Source organism: Archocentrus centrarchus, chromosome 24 (assembly GCF_007364275.1).
Source record: "Archocentrus centrarchus isolate MPI-CPG fArcCen1 chromosome 24, fArcCen1, whole genome shotgun sequence".
NCBI classification, from domain to species: Eukaryota; Metazoa; Chordata; class Actinopteri; order Cichliformes; family Cichlidae; genus Archocentrus; species Archocentrus centrarchus.
In genome coordinates this window covers 33456084-33472226 of record NC_044369.1, presented here as the reverse complement: position 1 = coordinate 33472226, position 16143 = coordinate 33456084, and the positions used below count along the sequence as shown (strand labels likewise).

The 16143-nt window shown below is 48.3% G+C and overlaps 2 protein-coding genes and 1 non-coding gene across 4 annotated transcripts; 1 reads left to right on the top strand and 2 right to left on the bottom strand.

The window, feature by feature from the left end:
- Positions 1–8: 8 nt before the first annotated feature.
- LOC115774871 (ribonucleoside-diphosphate reductase subunit M2) lies at positions 9–3733 on the bottom strand. Of its 2 annotated transcripts, XM_030722336.1 has the most exons (10): positions 3497–3733; positions 3346–3414; positions 2596–2748; positions 2393–2509; positions 2173–2306; positions 2004–2098; positions 1784–1917; positions 1593–1697; positions 1388–1501; positions 9–413 (listed from the first exon to the last, which is right to left on the bottom strand). In XM_030722336.1, the coding sequence occupies exons 1-10, from the start codon at positions 3584–3586 to the stop codon at positions 261–263; spliced, it is 1164 nt and encodes a 387-aa protein (XP_030578196.1). In that variant the 5' UTR covers positions 3587–3733; the 3' UTR covers positions 9–260. The 2 variants fall into 2 exon arrangements, with proteins under 2 accessions (XP_030578196.1, XP_030578197.1); XM_030722337.1 differs by lacking the exon at positions 3346–3414 and having other exon boundaries at positions 3497–3731.
- Positions 494–629, bottom strand: LOC115774985 (small nucleolar RNA SNORD94). The gene has a single exon (XR_004019256.1). It is a non-coding gene; the product is annotated as a small nucleolar RNA SNORD94 (small nucleolar RNA).
- A 7892-nt stretch (positions 3734–11625) lies between the features above and the next one.
- Positions 11626–14860, top strand: LOC115774026 (uncharacterized). The gene is made up of 2 exons (XM_030721033.1): positions 11626–13260; positions 13312–14860. Exons 1-2 carry the CDS (start codon positions 11663–11665, stop codon positions 14858–14860), a joined length of 3147 nt encoding a protein of 1048 aa, XP_030576893.1. The 5' UTR covers positions 11626–11662.
- Positions 14861–16143: the final 1283 nt, after the last annotated feature.

Sequence of the window (16143 nt, the reverse complement as noted above, 5' to 3'; positions counted from 1 at the left end):
ACAGCTGATTTCCTGTTCACCGAGTCATTTATTAAGCTCAGTCTTTAAAAGAAATCTACACACATCATAAAGCAAACTGTACACGTGTAAAAGCCCTGAAAATATTTACACACAGCAACGAAACCTCAGCTGGACTCACTGCTGTGGCTCAGGCTGAAGTCTGTAAAAGATTTAGTTCATTGTTTGACCTTAAAAAGTCCAGGGGTCAGTCCCAGCATGCACCAGGACAGAGGTAGTGTGACGTTGAGGACGGTCCTGCCTCAGAAGTCGGCGTCCAGCCTGAAGGTGTTGTCCGTGGGCGCAGACATGACGCCCATCCTCTGGTACTCGCCCACCCGCTTCTCGAAGAAGTTGGTCTTTCCCTCCAGAGAGATGTTCTCCATGAAGTCGAAGGGGTTCTCCACCCGGTAGATCTGCAAACATGCACACACACCCCCCATGTCAGTCAGCTCCGCCCACAGCCTCCACCCCCGCAGTCACCTGACCCCACAGGTGAGTTCAGACAGGCGTCTGTGTCATGCTGCTGCCGCCTGTCAGAGAACCACTTGTCCTCTGATCAGAGTCTGCTGCAGCACTCAGCCCCCATCACCGGCTGAGGTCCGTACCCCTGCGCGCTTCATCATCACTCACATCATCATCATCTGCTACTCTTCATCAGGAAGCGGTTTCCTTCAGTAAAACCTTGCTAGTGTGTCTGCACAGCTCTACATAAACCCTGTGAGCACCTTCCAAAGGTCAGGAACTGCATGCGTGCATTTGATCTTTGGGCCGGACGCTGCTCTCGCTCCTGAATTGGAGGCTGAGATTAAATATAGCTGCCGACACCACAAGTTTCTCCAGCGCTCTGAACACACCATTATCTGAGCACAGCTGGCTGTCCTCCAGAGGTGGGTTTAAATATGAAGCCTCGGTTTAACTGCGAGCAGCTCTGTTGAAGCAGACTCACTCATTAAATCTGACCAATCATGTGAATAAATGTTTTCAGAGCTAAAAGCTCAAATGTTGGATTATTTTACCGTCACTGAAAGGATGAAGCAACAGTGTCAACTGTATGCTGAGGGTTAAAGGTCACATGAAGCGTTTGAGGATCTGCTGACTGAACGAGTGCTCCAGGTTAAACTCCTCACCTTTCCCTACAGAGCTGCAAATGTCTGAAACGCTTCCTCTCGCCCTCTCAGGTCAAAGTGCATCTTTCTGAGGTTTGTGTCTTTGGGAACACTGCTGCAAACAAAGATCTGCGCTGCGGTTTAAAACGCTTACATACAAACAGACGTTTGACCTTATGTGTCAGATCAGCGTGGACGCTTCACGGTTCCCTGCTTTTAAGTGAGCCACAGGATCACCTGACCTCTACCTGCTGCTCTCATTGGTCTCTGCGGTGCGTTACCTTGGAGAAGCCGAGCTCCAGCAGCAGCCTGTCGGCCACAAACTCGATGTAGCGCTTCATCATGTCGCAGTTCATCCCGATCAGCTTCACAGGCAGAGCGTCGGTCAGGAACTCCTGCGCACACACACACACACACCATTAAAACCAGTGAAACCAGTGGAGCCTGTGGAGCGGCGGCAGCAGCTGCAGGTGGAGCTGGACTCACCTGCTCGATCTCCACAGCGTTCTTGATGATGCTGGTGACGGTTTCTTTGGACGGCTTGTTCAGCAGGTGTTTGAACATCAGACAGGCGAAGTCACAGTGCAGACCCTGAACACAGCACACACACACACCCCTGTTAGAGTGACATCATCACAGGATCAACAGCTCCTATCAGACAGGACACGGCGCCTCACCTCGTCTCTGCTGATGAGCTCGTTGGAGAAGGTCAGGCCCGGCATCAGGCCCCTCTTCTTCAGCCAGAAGATGGCGGCAAAGGAGCCAGAGAAGAAGATCCCCTCCACGGCGGCGAAAGCCACCACACGCTCTCCTGCAGATTGATAAACACACGATAATCAATGAACGGCAGGAGGCGGAGCCACGGCGCCTCATGGATGATAGCGGCGGCTTCCTTACCGTAGGTGGCGTTCTTGTTCCCAATCCAGTTGAGCGCCCAGTCGGCCTTCTTCTTCACGCACGGCAGGGTCTCGATGGCGTTGAACAGGTACTCTCTGTGGGCACGAACACGCCGTCACACACCAGGTAAAACCAGCAAACACCAGTATTAGCACCGCCCCCAACGTACCTCTCTTTGGGGTCCTTGATGTACGTGTCGATCAGCAGGCTGTACATCTCCGAGTGGATGTTCTCCATGGCGATCTGGAAACCGTAGAAACACCGGGCCTCCGTCACCTGCACTTCCTGTGTGAACCGCTCCACCTGGTGGTCACAGGGAAACAACAGGAGCGTTAAAGCTGTCCATGATCTCTGAGCACCTGGTGGTGATGGCGGGCGCAGCAGCTCACCAGGTTCTCGTTGACGATGCCATCGCTGGCGGCAAAGAAGGCCAACACGTGGGAGATGAAGTAGCGCTCTTCGTCCTTCAGGGTCTCCCAGTGTTGCAGGTCCTTGGACAGATCCACCTGTGTTCAGAGAGCACGTTAGCATCACAGCGCTCAGTGTCAGGCTCCGCCCCCTCACCCTCCTACCACATAGTGGCTCCTCCTACCTCCTCCGCTGTCCAGAAGGACGCCTCCGCCTTCTTGTACATCTGCCAGATGTCGTGGTACTCGATGGGGAAGATGACGAAGCGACGAGGGTTCTCCTTCAGCAGAGGCTCCTCCTCCTCCCGCGAGCTGCTGCTCTTCTTCGTGGCTTTGGGCTGAAAACAAACATCAGTTTTATTTATAGAACACCAAATCACAACAAACAGTCGCCTCAAGGTGCTTTACATTGTAAGGTAAAGACCCTACAACAGAGTACAGTACTGTTGCAATACAAGCAATCTTGAATACTCTTAATCTGACTGCAAGTAGAATACAACATACAGATGACTGAGTCTTTCCATTCAATCAGGATTATTGATCAGTGATCAGCTGATGAACAAACTCAGACCGACTCAAAGCTGCTTAAATTCAGTTTCTGCAGATTTTAGTGTGAAAGATGAAGCTTCATCTTCATCGCTCGCTGATCTGAAGACAGAATAACAGAAACAGCACGAAGGCTGAACGTCAGCGTGTAGGCAGCTGTTCCTAATAAACTGGACAGTCTGGATAAACGACCCTCAGACACTCACACTTTGATCACCTGTTAATGATCAGGAATGACGCTGATGCTTGCGCCAGCGCCGCTCACTGTTGGCGCCACATCCGCAGTTTGGGCGCGGAGTTGCCGTCAGTGAGCTCAGCACCGACTCGCTCAGCTGATGTGCGGAATCCGCTGAAAGCCTGAAGCTTTCTGCAGTTTTTCTCTCACTTACCGCAGCAGCGTCGAAGATCCTCCGCGCGGTCTTGGACGCCAGGATGCGGCTGCTGTTCAGGCTCGGAGGCTGTAAGGAGACCCAGACCGTCAGTTATCGATACTGTAACTGATTGATGGTGATATAAGAGAGGAAGCGGCTCGTGTCTCACCGTGTTCTCTTTGTCCAGCGACACGTCGTCCAGCTGCCTGCTGAGGGCCTGCTCGGTCTTCACGGAGAGCGGGGAGCGCGCGGACAGCATCGCGGCCTCTCGGTTCAAACGGACAAAGAAGAAGCTAAAAGCTAAAAGCTAAAGGAGCTGGAAGATACAGCACAGCGGCAAGCGGCGCGAGACTGAAGCAGCGCTGCTGTCTGCTCGCCTTTTATTGGAATCTTGGCGCTAGAACACAGCTGGCCAATTAGAACACAGCTCATGGAGGCCCTTTAAACTGACGAAGCGACGGAGCCAATCAGAGTGACAGCTGTGCTCACGTGACCCCTAAACTATTGCGGGAAATTCAAACTGTTTTGTATGGTTACGAAACGAGTGCGCGCAAAGCGGCTCAGATTTGAATAAAAACTCACATTTGTTCACATTAAAGTAAAAAAAACTGCGACTCTAAAGGTCATCAGAAAGGTCAAAGTTTAAATGCGCTCAGAGAAAACGTCTGTGATGAGATACTAGCGCGTAAAGAGCGTCAGATTCATGCTCGCGCTGGTGAGGCTGTTCCTGATAAACTCTCCGGATGTTCGGTGTGTGGTGGAGCGGCAGCCTGCTGCTCTTCAGCTCACAATAAAGCTCGGAGGCTCTTTGCGGCTTTATTGCCGCTGCAGTGGCTTGTCACCACGGAGATTTATCGTTTGCGGGCGTCCTGTGCGTTTCAGCTCAGAGCGCAAACACTGACAGCAGCAAGAATACGAACAAACACAGAAGCTCTGCGGGAATCCGCCGCCTTCTTTGCGTAAATGCGCAGAAATGGCGCATTTAAAGCGGAACTGATTCTGCGCGGCTCTCATCAGCGGGCTGTGCTGCAGCTATTGATCTGCGCTGCTGCAGCCTCTGCAGACACACACACACTGCAGTTTCCTCTGAAATCACAGCTTCCTATAGACATGCATACATATACATTTGTATGTCTGTCACCATATGTCTATCATGACCGCTTCTCTTCAGCTGCAGTGCTTCCTGTTACTGTTTCCGGGTCACAGCAGGGACGAGGGCTCTGATTAGCTGCTGGGGAAAGGCTCTGCTCAGTTCCGCACCCTGGTGGCCGGGATGGTGTCCCGTGGCTGCTGCTGCAGTCATGATGATCAGTTTGATCCGTTTGATTACAACAGCATCAAACTAATTCGATCATAACTTCACCTGTTTGCGTCAGAAACCCACCCTCTGACGTCACAGATGATGAAAATAACCTTCAGGAATTACAGCTCTTAGCGCAGAGGAAGGAAAACTGAGGACATCCAAAAGCTCCTAAACCTGATTTTAGTTTTTATGTTGCAGTGAAACTGAAGCTAAAGTTAATTTAGATGATGCTCCACAATAACTGCAGACTTTTAAATTTATATATGTTTTTATATGTATATAAAAGCTTCACATTTAAACAGCTGAGTTTATGATGCTGACATCGTGACAGAGAGCTGATGATTGTAGCTCTGAGATGACCACGCTTTTATCATGTTTGCTGGGATGTTCAGTTATTCAGTCATGAAGCATCTATACAGTCTGTTTAGCTCTCTTGATGTGGGAACAAATACAAACAAGCCAAAATGCCATCTTATTGTGAAAATTCAATTCAGTGTTATTTATATAGCTCAAGAATCAGTCACCTCATGGTGCTTATTGTAAGGTAAAGATCAATAATACAGAGAAAACCCAACAGTCAGAACGACCCCCTATGAGCAGCACTTGGTGACAGTGGGAAGGAAAACCTCCCTTTAACAGGAAGAAACCTCCAACAGAACCAGGCTCAGGGAGGGGGGGTCATCTGCTGTTGGGGGGCTGAGGACTGTGGAAGAGAGATAGAGATGAATAATTAGTGCTGCTTGATTATGGAAAAAAATGATAATCAAGATTATTTTGATCAATATTGAAATCACGATTATTTAACACGATTACTGTGACTTTGTAAAATTGTATTTATTGCACTTAAATAACAATGAATACATTGAAATCTGGTGCATTCCTTCAGTCTCATGAAAATATATACTAACTTCAAAACAACATGCTGAATTTAAAATAAAATATGAAAATTTAGACAATAAAGGTCCGGTAATTACTAGGGATGCGCCGATCCGATATTCAGTATCGGTATCGGTCCGATACTGGCCTAAATTACTGGATCAGATATCGGAAAGAAAAAAAAATGTAATCCGATACATTAAATAACGTTTCGCTCACATTAGCTGCATTACAGTGCTCAGTCGTCTTCTTCTTCTTGTGGGTTTGCGGTTGACCAAACCAGCTTAGAGCTGCATTACCGCCACCTACTGGAATGGAGTGGGGGATCAGGAGTTAGAAAACAACCCCCTCAGTTCTCCGTCACTGCAACGGATTCCCTTTGACACTGAGCGATCATCGCTGACATGTTTTTCCGCCTCCACCGCTCTCTGCCTTGTTTGTGTTGTGCTCGCTGTGCTGAGAATCAGCTGCTATTTTTTTCTCTACTTCAGCTCCCGGACATACTGCTAGCGAGCGCAGCTATTAGCACTGGTGACCGTCCGGTACCGGAAGAACCCCTTCCCTGTCAAAATATTTTTGATACTTTAATCCCTGATTTGTGACTAAATATAGACCTGCAGTAGAAACGTATTTAGGAGAATGCTTGTGAATATAAAGCATTACAAGATTGCGCTCATGCAGCCCCTAGTTTTTCACGTGAACACTGATGACGCAACAGCAGCAGTCAGCTGATTTACGTGCAGTCTGTCTGCACAAGCGGAAAGAGGCGGAGCCGGTGAGCTCAGATGGAGCAGAAGGAAATGTTTTTCTAGTGTCCAAAAGAAGCCTTTTCGTCCCTGTAACCTCCATTAAACCTTTACTGGGAAACAGCTGGAGGTCCTTCATCAACCACCTGATCAGTAAGTGAAGAAAAGAGAACTTTGTAGCTGCTCCATCCACCCTGTTTGTTTCACACAGGGAAAAACTGCAGTACAGAAGTTAAAATATGCAGATGAACTGTTAATATGAAAAAAGTATTTCTTATCCAGTTACTTGGGTAATCAATGTAAATAGAATACACAATTGCTAAAATAATCGATAGTTGCAGCCCTAATGAAATTTGCAACATGCCATAAGCATCACCTTCTCACACAGAAGCAACAGGATTCAGGTGATAGTTATTGTTGTAAGTAAGTAAAGTTTATTTATATAGCGTTTTTCACAGACAGAAAAGCGCTGTACAATAATTAAAACACAATATCACCCCCCCATCCCCAGAAAACACTATGTTAAAAACACAATAACATTACCATATTAAAAGAAAAAGAATTAAAAATAAAGTCAGAAACCAGAAAGCCTGGTTAAACAGAAAAGTTTTCAACTATTTTTTAAATGACGCCACAGAGTCAGCTAAATGGAGCTGCAGTGGTAAACAGTTCCAGAGCTTTGGTGCCACTGCCTAAAAAGCTCTGCCCGCCCTGGTCCTTAGTCTTGTATGTGGGACAACTAAAAGACTTTGATTTTGTTGTGTGAGAGACTGTTGACTTCTTTTTTTTTCTTTTTTTTTATGTTTTTAAATGCCTGGATCAATTTTAAATATCGGATTTATATCAGTATCGGCCAATATCCAAATGTAAAATATCGGTATCGGTATCGGACATAAAAAAGTGGTATCGTGCCATCCCTAGTAATTACTGTACCTACTAATTACACCCGCGGAGTGAATATTGGTTGGGAAATCTCCCTACTGTTCCTTGCTAACCATGCTCGCGATTGTTAGGGACATAGTGGAAGTTATTTAATACTGGTAGGCAGAGCCGGGCCAAGCGTTGAAGGGACCCTAAGCAAAATTTGATTACCACTTTATTGTCTCCTGAGCCTAACTGTTATTAATGCTGAAAGGTTGCAGTTGAATATTAATTTTTTGGGATGCATTGCTATTTCAGTCTGAGCCCATTGAAAAACAATGTATTTCAATATAATACACATTGTAAAACAATGTCCATGACGTAGCTGAATGCATTCCATATCCGATCTAGAGGGCATAGACTTTTTAGGAAATATGTGATTTAGGGTGTTTGACCTGCTTTTGGGCATGTTGGACATGCTCTTTTCATCCAAAACATGGAGATTTTTGCATAACTGTGCAAATGCACCTAATTACAGACTAGTAAATAAGCCATTTGTAATATATAAATAATAATTATGCAGAATACAGAATTGCTGAGCATCAATAGAATAATATCAAACACAAGTGGTCAACAATTGGGCCCAGTGCTGTAAATGTTATTATGCTGCTATACCACAAAATGGCATGGTGGCACTCCAAGAGCACAAATGGGACATAAAAGTGAGGTCCACTAGTCTATCCATGCAACCTGACCACAGTGTGAAAACAACAAAACGCTGTCACCACAGTGATTGAAACCACCACAGCTCACAAATGCAGTTCTGTCTGAACATGCAGGAATAAAACCAAGATATGCAAAGCTAGCATGTCCCATCCACTGAACCTTGTAAATACTGAACAGCCCTGACGCATAAGAGTTATGATTCTGCACGGTGGCAGGCAGGAAAAGGACCCAAACACAGGACTCAGGAGGCAAAGCATGAACTCAGAAGTGCAAAACTTTGTTTCTGGATGCACATCAGATACAAGGAAACCAGAAAGCTCACCTGGAGCTAACAGGTCAACAACTAGGAATACTCAGGGAAACTCTGAACCATGAAACCAGTGAGACAATGTGACAAAGAACAGGAGGACACAGATGATACACACACGAGGTGATCAGGGAGAGCGGACACAGCAGGGAGCACAGCCGAACAAGACAAAGGGAGTAAAACTGAATACGATACAAAGTAAAACAGGAAGTAGACATGAAAACAAATGCTGCCTTGAGGACACAGGGAAGCAAGACACACTGAGGGACTACAACACCTACACTAGAGCAACAAAATCATAACTAGACATAAGAGGAAGACTTAAACTACAGCACAAGGAACAGAGACCAGGACTGAATCCACTCAACAGGAGAACAAACTAGAAACAATGAAACACCAAACAGAACCGGAAACACAGGAAGGCTGAGAACTGAAACAGGATTAAATAGAAAGTGAACAACAGCCAAGAACAGATCTCAGAAAACTAACTATATATATATATATATATATATATATATATATATATATATATATATATATATATATATATATATATATATATATATATATATATATGTATATGTATACATATATATATATGTATATGTACATATATATATATATATATATATATACATATATTATGGAATGCCGTTTAGGAAATATTATATATATATATATTAAAGTGAGAGTCTGAATATATTGAATGAAACTTGAATATATTGAATGAAAGTCTGAATATATTGTTATGAGAATGGTGTGGCCCCTTTAAGAGAGAGAGAAGGAACAGCAGTGTGACGTGCGTGGGGGCGAGTGCATGTGGGAGGGGGAGAGATGCAGCGCGAATGTGAGGGCAGATGCTAGTTGAGCACTATAGAAAGAAGACACAGTTTGTACAGCAGGTCGTGATTATAAAATAAAGCTGTTGCTCCAGCGGACAGTGGTGTCCCGTCTGTTGTTTCCACGGTGGAGAATAAGGGAGTTAACCCCGAGGTATTCGGCCCTGGAGAAGAGTAAATCTCCCCTGTGCTCTCTGACCCCGGTCTGAGAGCTGCTGCAGGAAAGGTTAACACTGGCGACCACGAAGGGACCGGGATTCCTCTGACGTTCCAAGGAAAGAGCAGCGGTGAGCAGAGAAACTGTGAAATAAACTGGGACAGTTAAACCAGGCTAAACCTTATAGTTTACCACATTGGACTGAGCAGCTAGGCTAATACCAAAATGGCGGCTCGCAACCCATGGCCTACTGTCGCAGACCTGCGCACACATGCAACTAGCCACACGAACCCATCCGGGGTGCTAACAGCAGCTAACGTGAACTTAAAAGAGGCATCAACTGGCTATATGGGCAAAAGAAGCAGGAAATATGCACATCCTAACCCTTTTCTCTGTGAAGAGGAGCCGTTTGGAATACGGCAGACAGTGGCTGAAACACCACATGACCCCCCACAGCCCAAGTGGTCAAGCACAAACCCCTTTCTCAAAGATGTTGAAAACACCTGTGCCCTTCCGGACAGTGGGGATAGCGTACTGAGCCACCCATATTCTCAGGTACAGAGTCAACAGTACGCAACATCATCACCTACTATTACTGTTGCAACCCCCCACTCCAACCCATTTTCTCTGGTACACCAAAACAGCTTTGTCCAGAGCACCCCCATTTCTCAAGCATCCTCCTGTCCCGCCCGCACCGGACCTCAGACATCCCGTTGCAACCCACCTGAGGAGACTCTACAGTTAATGCACTCGCCCAGCAAATGTGTTCAGCCCAGACTACGAATACAGCAGCCCCCCAGTTTGTACCATCAGCCCTCTTCTGAGAGCGAGGAGGATTATGATTATAGAGAGAGAGTTCCCACCTTAAGGCCTGGTCAGTATGATGGCACTACTCCATGGAAAGAGTTCCTGCACCGGTTTGAGAGCTGTGCAAAGGCAAATTATTGGTCAGAGAAGACCATGATAGTCCAACTAAAGTTTTGCCTGGTGGGAGCTGCAGGAGCTATCATCCACAGGAACCCTCGGTCATCACAGTGGAATTACCGCCGCCTGGTGGAAGAGTTGGAAACTGCATATGGCCCTTCTTCAGAATATGCAGCTGCAGTGGCTATCGAACTGAGACAACGTGTCCGCCAAGTGGGTGAAGCCCTACACGTGTTGAGAGATGACATATATGGTAAAGTGGCAATGGCTTACAGTGACAGAACAGAGACTGAGCAAGACGCTATAGGCGTTGAAGTTTTCACTAATGCTGTGGGTGACGCAGAGATTGTGCAGAAACTGTTGGAACAGCGGCCTCACACACTAGCCCAAGCTTATAACATTGCCCGCCGTCACGAAACCACCAAGCAGGCGGCATCGTACGTAACCACCCTCATGCACACTGGGACACGTAACCTGGCTGAACGAAGGTCACGGGCAGCTGTTATCCGGAAAGGGATCGAGGCAGAAGGCCCAGAGCCCACCACCACACGTAAACCGTGGGGGGGTAAAGGACAGAATGAGGGGGTGCGTTGTCATAACTGCTCCGGTCTGGGTCACCTGAAGAGGAACTGCCCCTCACCAAGGAAGAACGCCAAACCTCAGGCTCCATCATCCTCTCCCAGAAGCTCGGGGCCCAATGCACTTCACCTCAAACCCAAATGCCAAGAAATGAGCATTCACATGCTGGTGCATGAGCTGGAGGTATGTGCAGTTTTGGACACTGCAGCAGGGAAGAGTGTCCTGCCTGCGAACCTCTACAACGCCATTCATCCGGAGGTCCGCCCTCACCTTCAAATATCTGAGACAGAGACTGTGATTGGGGTTGGGCCTGGTGATGTACCTGTCCTTGGTGAGGCATATATACCTGTACAGATTAACAACCGGCAGGTGAGCGTGCATTTCCTGGTGGCTGACATAACTAGCAGGCCTAATGAGGCAATCCTCTGTCATCCATTTCTGGTCCAAGCCCAGGCGCACCTTGACTTTGGAAACCACCGTATAGTACTCTTTGGAGAGGAAGTGCCACATTTTCAGCCACCGAACAAATCTAGGGCATTTGTAGTGAGAGTGGCCCGGACTGTGGTGCTGGAGGCCGGAGAGGAGTATATGGTCCGAGGCAACACCCATACTGGAGAAACAGTGAGGGGGGAGATGATGTTGAGCCCCACCAAAGGTTTTGTGGAGAAACACAAAGTGCTGGTTGCCCGTGGAGTGGTGCAGGCTCAGTCCTCTAAAGTTGTGCCCATCCGCATCTTTAACCCTGGTAACTCTGCCATAACAATTAAGAAGGGGGCCATTGCTGGGATCCTTCAGCCGGCCCAAGTTCTGCCTCAAGCAACCGCAGTCCAGCCTGAGCTGACTGCGGGCAGCACCCCCGTTGTTCCCCAGCATCTACAGGAACTCTACACCCAGAGTTCTGCTGAGCTTAATGCAGGGGAGCAGCTCCAGCTAGCACAGCTGCTGTCAACTTATGGCGGCGTGTTCTCCACAGGCCCCAGCGACCTTGGCCGCACCAACTTGGTGCAGCATGATATTATGACACGACCTGGTATCCCAGTCAAGCAGCCACCACGCAGGATGGCGGGGGTTAAACAACAGAGTGCCGACCAACAGATTCAACAGGGCTTGGAGGCAGGCCTAGCCCGCAGCAGCCACAGTAGCTGGGCGTCACCCATAGTGATGGTACGTAAAAAGGATGGAACATTTCGCCTCTGCATAGACTATAGGGCCCTGAATGACTGCACTATCAAAGATGCGTACCCACTGCCCCGCATCCAAGACACATTGGACACCCTCTCCACTGCCAGGTGGTTCAGCACACTAGACCTTGCATCTGGCTACTGGCAAGTTGAACTAACCCCAAGAGCTCGTAAAGCAGCAGCCTTCTGCACCCGAAATGGACTGTTCGAATGGAATGTCATGCCCTTTGGACTGTGTAATGCTCCAGCGACATTCCAGCGACTCATGGACCGTGTCCTGGCCGGCATGCAATGGGAAACCTGCCTGGTTTATCTGGACGACATCATTGTGCTGGGCAGAGACGTGCCAGAGATGCTGGAGCGGCTGGGCCAAGTTTTCACCAGGCTCCACCAAGCTAACCTGAAACTAAAGCCTGCAAAGTGTTGCCTCTTCCGCCACCAAGTTGCCTACCTGGGTCACATTGTATCAGAGGATGGTGTCGCCACTGACCCCAGTAAAATCCAGAAAGTGAAGGAGTGGCCAACACCCACATCAGTTCAGGAGGTCCGCCATTTCATCGGTCTCGCATCCTATTATCGGCGGTTTGTGAAAGGCTTTGCCACCATAGCTGAGCCCCTCCATGCCCTGACCAAGAAGTATGCACGGTTTCAATGGACTGAACAATGCCAGGCAGCATTTGACAAACTCAAGTGCCTGCTTACCACTGCGCCAGTCTTGGGCTACCCACTTGACCAGGGCGACCTGGTACTGGACACCGATGCAAGTGATGTGGGCATTGGCGCTGTTCTCTCCCAAATCCAGCAGGGGAGGGAACGTGTCCTAGCATATGGCAGCCGCAAGTTGTCTAGGACTGAACAGAACTACTGTACCACCAGGCGGGAGCTGTTAGCAGTGGTTGAGTTCACGTCACACTTCCGGCAGTACCTCCTGGGGCGGTCTTTTGTTGTTCGTACAGACCACAGCAGTCTTCGGTGGCTAACCAAGATGAAGGAACCTGAGGGACAGCTTGCCCGGTGGCTTGAGAAACTTAGTGAATACAACCTGGAGATCATCCACCGCCCAGGTCGGCTGCACAGCAATGCAGACAGCCTCTCCAGGAGGCCTTGCCCCCAGTCATGTCCATGCAAGCTGCCCAGTCCCTCCCCTTATCCAGTGAGTGTCAGACATCAGGCGGTGCAGTGCGAGTTGGACTCTGATGTCAGCCAAGTGCCACAGTGCTCAGTGGGGGTAGGCAGACACCCCGGGTTGGCAGCAGTGGGTCCAGTGGGGGTGGAGGAAGCTTCACTTGCCAATACAGACACTTTGAGTTACACGGAGAGAATTTACCTGACTAAGACTGATGAGGCTGAAACTAAACTGTTTTGTGGTTGGTCTTTACAGGAGCTGCAGCAGGCCCAAAAAGCTGACCCAGACATTGCTCCCATCAGAACCTGGTTGGAGGCCAGTAAAGAACGTCCTCCATAGGCAGCAGTTTCACAATACAGCTCTGCCACAAAAACGTACTGGAGCCAATGGAAACGGCTCTACTTCCAAAATAGAATACTGGTTAGGCGGTATTACTGCCTTGATGACACCCACTTCTACCCCCAGATTGTGCTGCCTCGTGTCTTCCGGCCCGATGTCATGAAGCAGATGCATGAGGGACCAGTTGGTGGACACTTTGGCGTGGAGCGCACGGTCACTCGGCTGCAGACCCGATACTTCTGGTACCGGATGAGGGAAGACGTCTCCCTCTGGTGTGCCACCTGTACCAGCTGTGCATCCAAGGCCAGGCCCCACAAAACACCACAAGCACCGATGGGCACTGTTCGTGTTGGAGCCCCAATGGAGCGTGTCGCCTTGGACATTATGGGCCCATTGAATGAGACAGAGCGCCGTAACAGGTATGTGCTCGTCATACAGGACTATTTCACTAAATGGGTAGAAGCCTTTCCCCTGCCTAATGACAAGGCAGTAACTGTTGCTGAAGTGCTGGCTTCAAAGTGGGTGTGTCGTTATGGAACTCCACAGTCGCTGCACAGTGACCAAGGCCGGAACTTCGAGTCTGAAGTGTTCCAGGAAATGTGTGCACTGTTTGGTATAGAGAAAACACATACCACACCTTTCCGACCTCAGTCTGATGGCCAAGTTGAACGGTTCAATGCTACCCTACAAAAGATCTTGGCCACCACAGCGGAGCGTTGCCACTGGGACTGGGACCTCATGATCCCTTATGCAGTGATGGCCTACAGGGCGACAAAGCATAGTGCAACTGGGTTCACTCCCAACTTCATGATGTTTGGAAGGGAAGTGAGTGAGCCGGTGGACCTCGTGGCAGGCCTCCCATTGGACCCTGAAGAGACCCTTTCAGCCCCTGAGTATGTCCAACAACTCCGAGAGCGCCTAGAGCTGGCACATCAAATTGCCAGAGAAGCACTTGGGGAGTCTGTGAAACGGGCAAAGAGAGAATACGACAAGAACTGTTGCCGCACACAGTACCAGGTGGGTGATGCGGTTTGGTATCTCATCAAAGGTACGCGCAAAGTTAAGAGCAAGGTTAGAAAGTTCCTTCCATCCTATGAAGGCCCGTACTTTATCCTGGGGCAGTTAGATGATCTGGTGTATCGTATTCAGAAATGCCCCAGGACCAAAGTTAAAGTGGTTCATCATGACCAGCTGAAACCTTATCGTTCTCGTGATCCCCTGGATAATGCCTGGGTCAGACAGCATGCTGGAAGCTGGACACCAGTGGAGGTGTCACCCCCCACTTTGGACGAGGATCCTATGGACACCGGTCTGGGTTTGTCGCAACTGTTCCTTGTGGCAGACACCAAGGGGACCCCAAGCACCATCCCTTCAGGTCCAGCAGTGGAAATCCCAGGAGCTGCAGCTGCAAACTCTTCCACCTCCCCTTGTCTGGACTTTCCTGCCTCTGAGGACCCTTGTGATAGTGGGGGTAGTGCTTCAGCACTATTTCAGCAGGACCAGCGCCCTCAAAGGCCAAGGCGCAAGCGGAGACCACCGACCAGGTTGGGTGAGTGGGTGACTCAGTGAGTCTTGGGATCACGGACAGTTTGGGACTTAAAAAGGGACAATGAAAGAAAGTTGGGGTTATTGTTGAATTGAAGTGAAGACAACTGTTCTAGTATGTCTGTGCTGTTTGAGACAAGAGGTTTTATTATGTTCAATTTAAAAAAAAAAAAAAGCTGGGTGTAGCAGCTTATTGTTGTATACTGTCCTTGTGTTATTTCTCGGTTAGGTGAAATGGGGTTGTTGTGTCATCCCATATGTTCCATGGCACGGATGCCTCTCCAGCTGATATCTGCACTGCCTTGATAAGCACTTCATCACACAATGAACTTTTTTTTTTCTCTACGTTAAGGTCCCTTTCTCTACTGCTCCCCCTGAGCATAGTGACCGTAATGTACATGATATTGTCAGGCACTGTGTTTTTTTTTTTTTTTTTGCAGGAATGGATGTGCTGTTATTGTGCTGGATTGGACTTCTGGGATAATGTCCATCCAGAGTGGGGGTAGTGTTATGAGAATGGTGTGGCCCCTTTAAGAGAGAGAGAAGGAACAGCAGTGTGACGTGCGTGGGGGCGAGTGCATGTGGGAGGGGGAGAGATGCAGCGCGAATGTGAGGGCAGATGCTAGTTGAGCACTATAGAAAGAAGACACAGTTTGTACAGCAGGTCGTGATTATAAAATAAAGCTGTTGCTCCAGCGGACAGTGGTGTCCCGTCTGTTGTTTCCACGGTGGAGAATAAGGGAGTTAACCCCGAGGTATTCGGCCCTGGAGAAGAGTAAATCTCCCCTGTGCTCTCTGACCCCGGTCTGAGAGCTGCTGCAGGAAAGGTTAACAATATGGAATGAAAGTCTGAATATATAGAATGAACTCTGAATATATTGAATGAAAGTCTGAATATATTGAATGAACTCTGAATATATTGAATGAAAGTCTGAATATATTGAATGAACTCTGAATATATTGAATGAAAGTCTGAATATATTGAATGAAAGCTGTGGTCACGGAAGCGCCATCTAGTGTTTTCGTTACGTAAAGCGCATAATGTCGCTACAAGAAGCGGCACTATGAGTCAATCTGCAGTTCATCTTCACTGTTTCATCGTGGAAGACCAAATGCAGCGAACCTCTCAGGTCAGACAGTTCCTGCATGCAAGCTAACATTACGCAGAACATGCACAGGCACCCTCCACAACAACAGGCCCTGTCTAGAATCTGAGATGTGGATGTGGAAGGCATGTTCTGCTTATTGTTAGCTTGATACGCAGGAGCTGTCTGACCTGAGAGATTCACTGAATAAAACTCTTCATC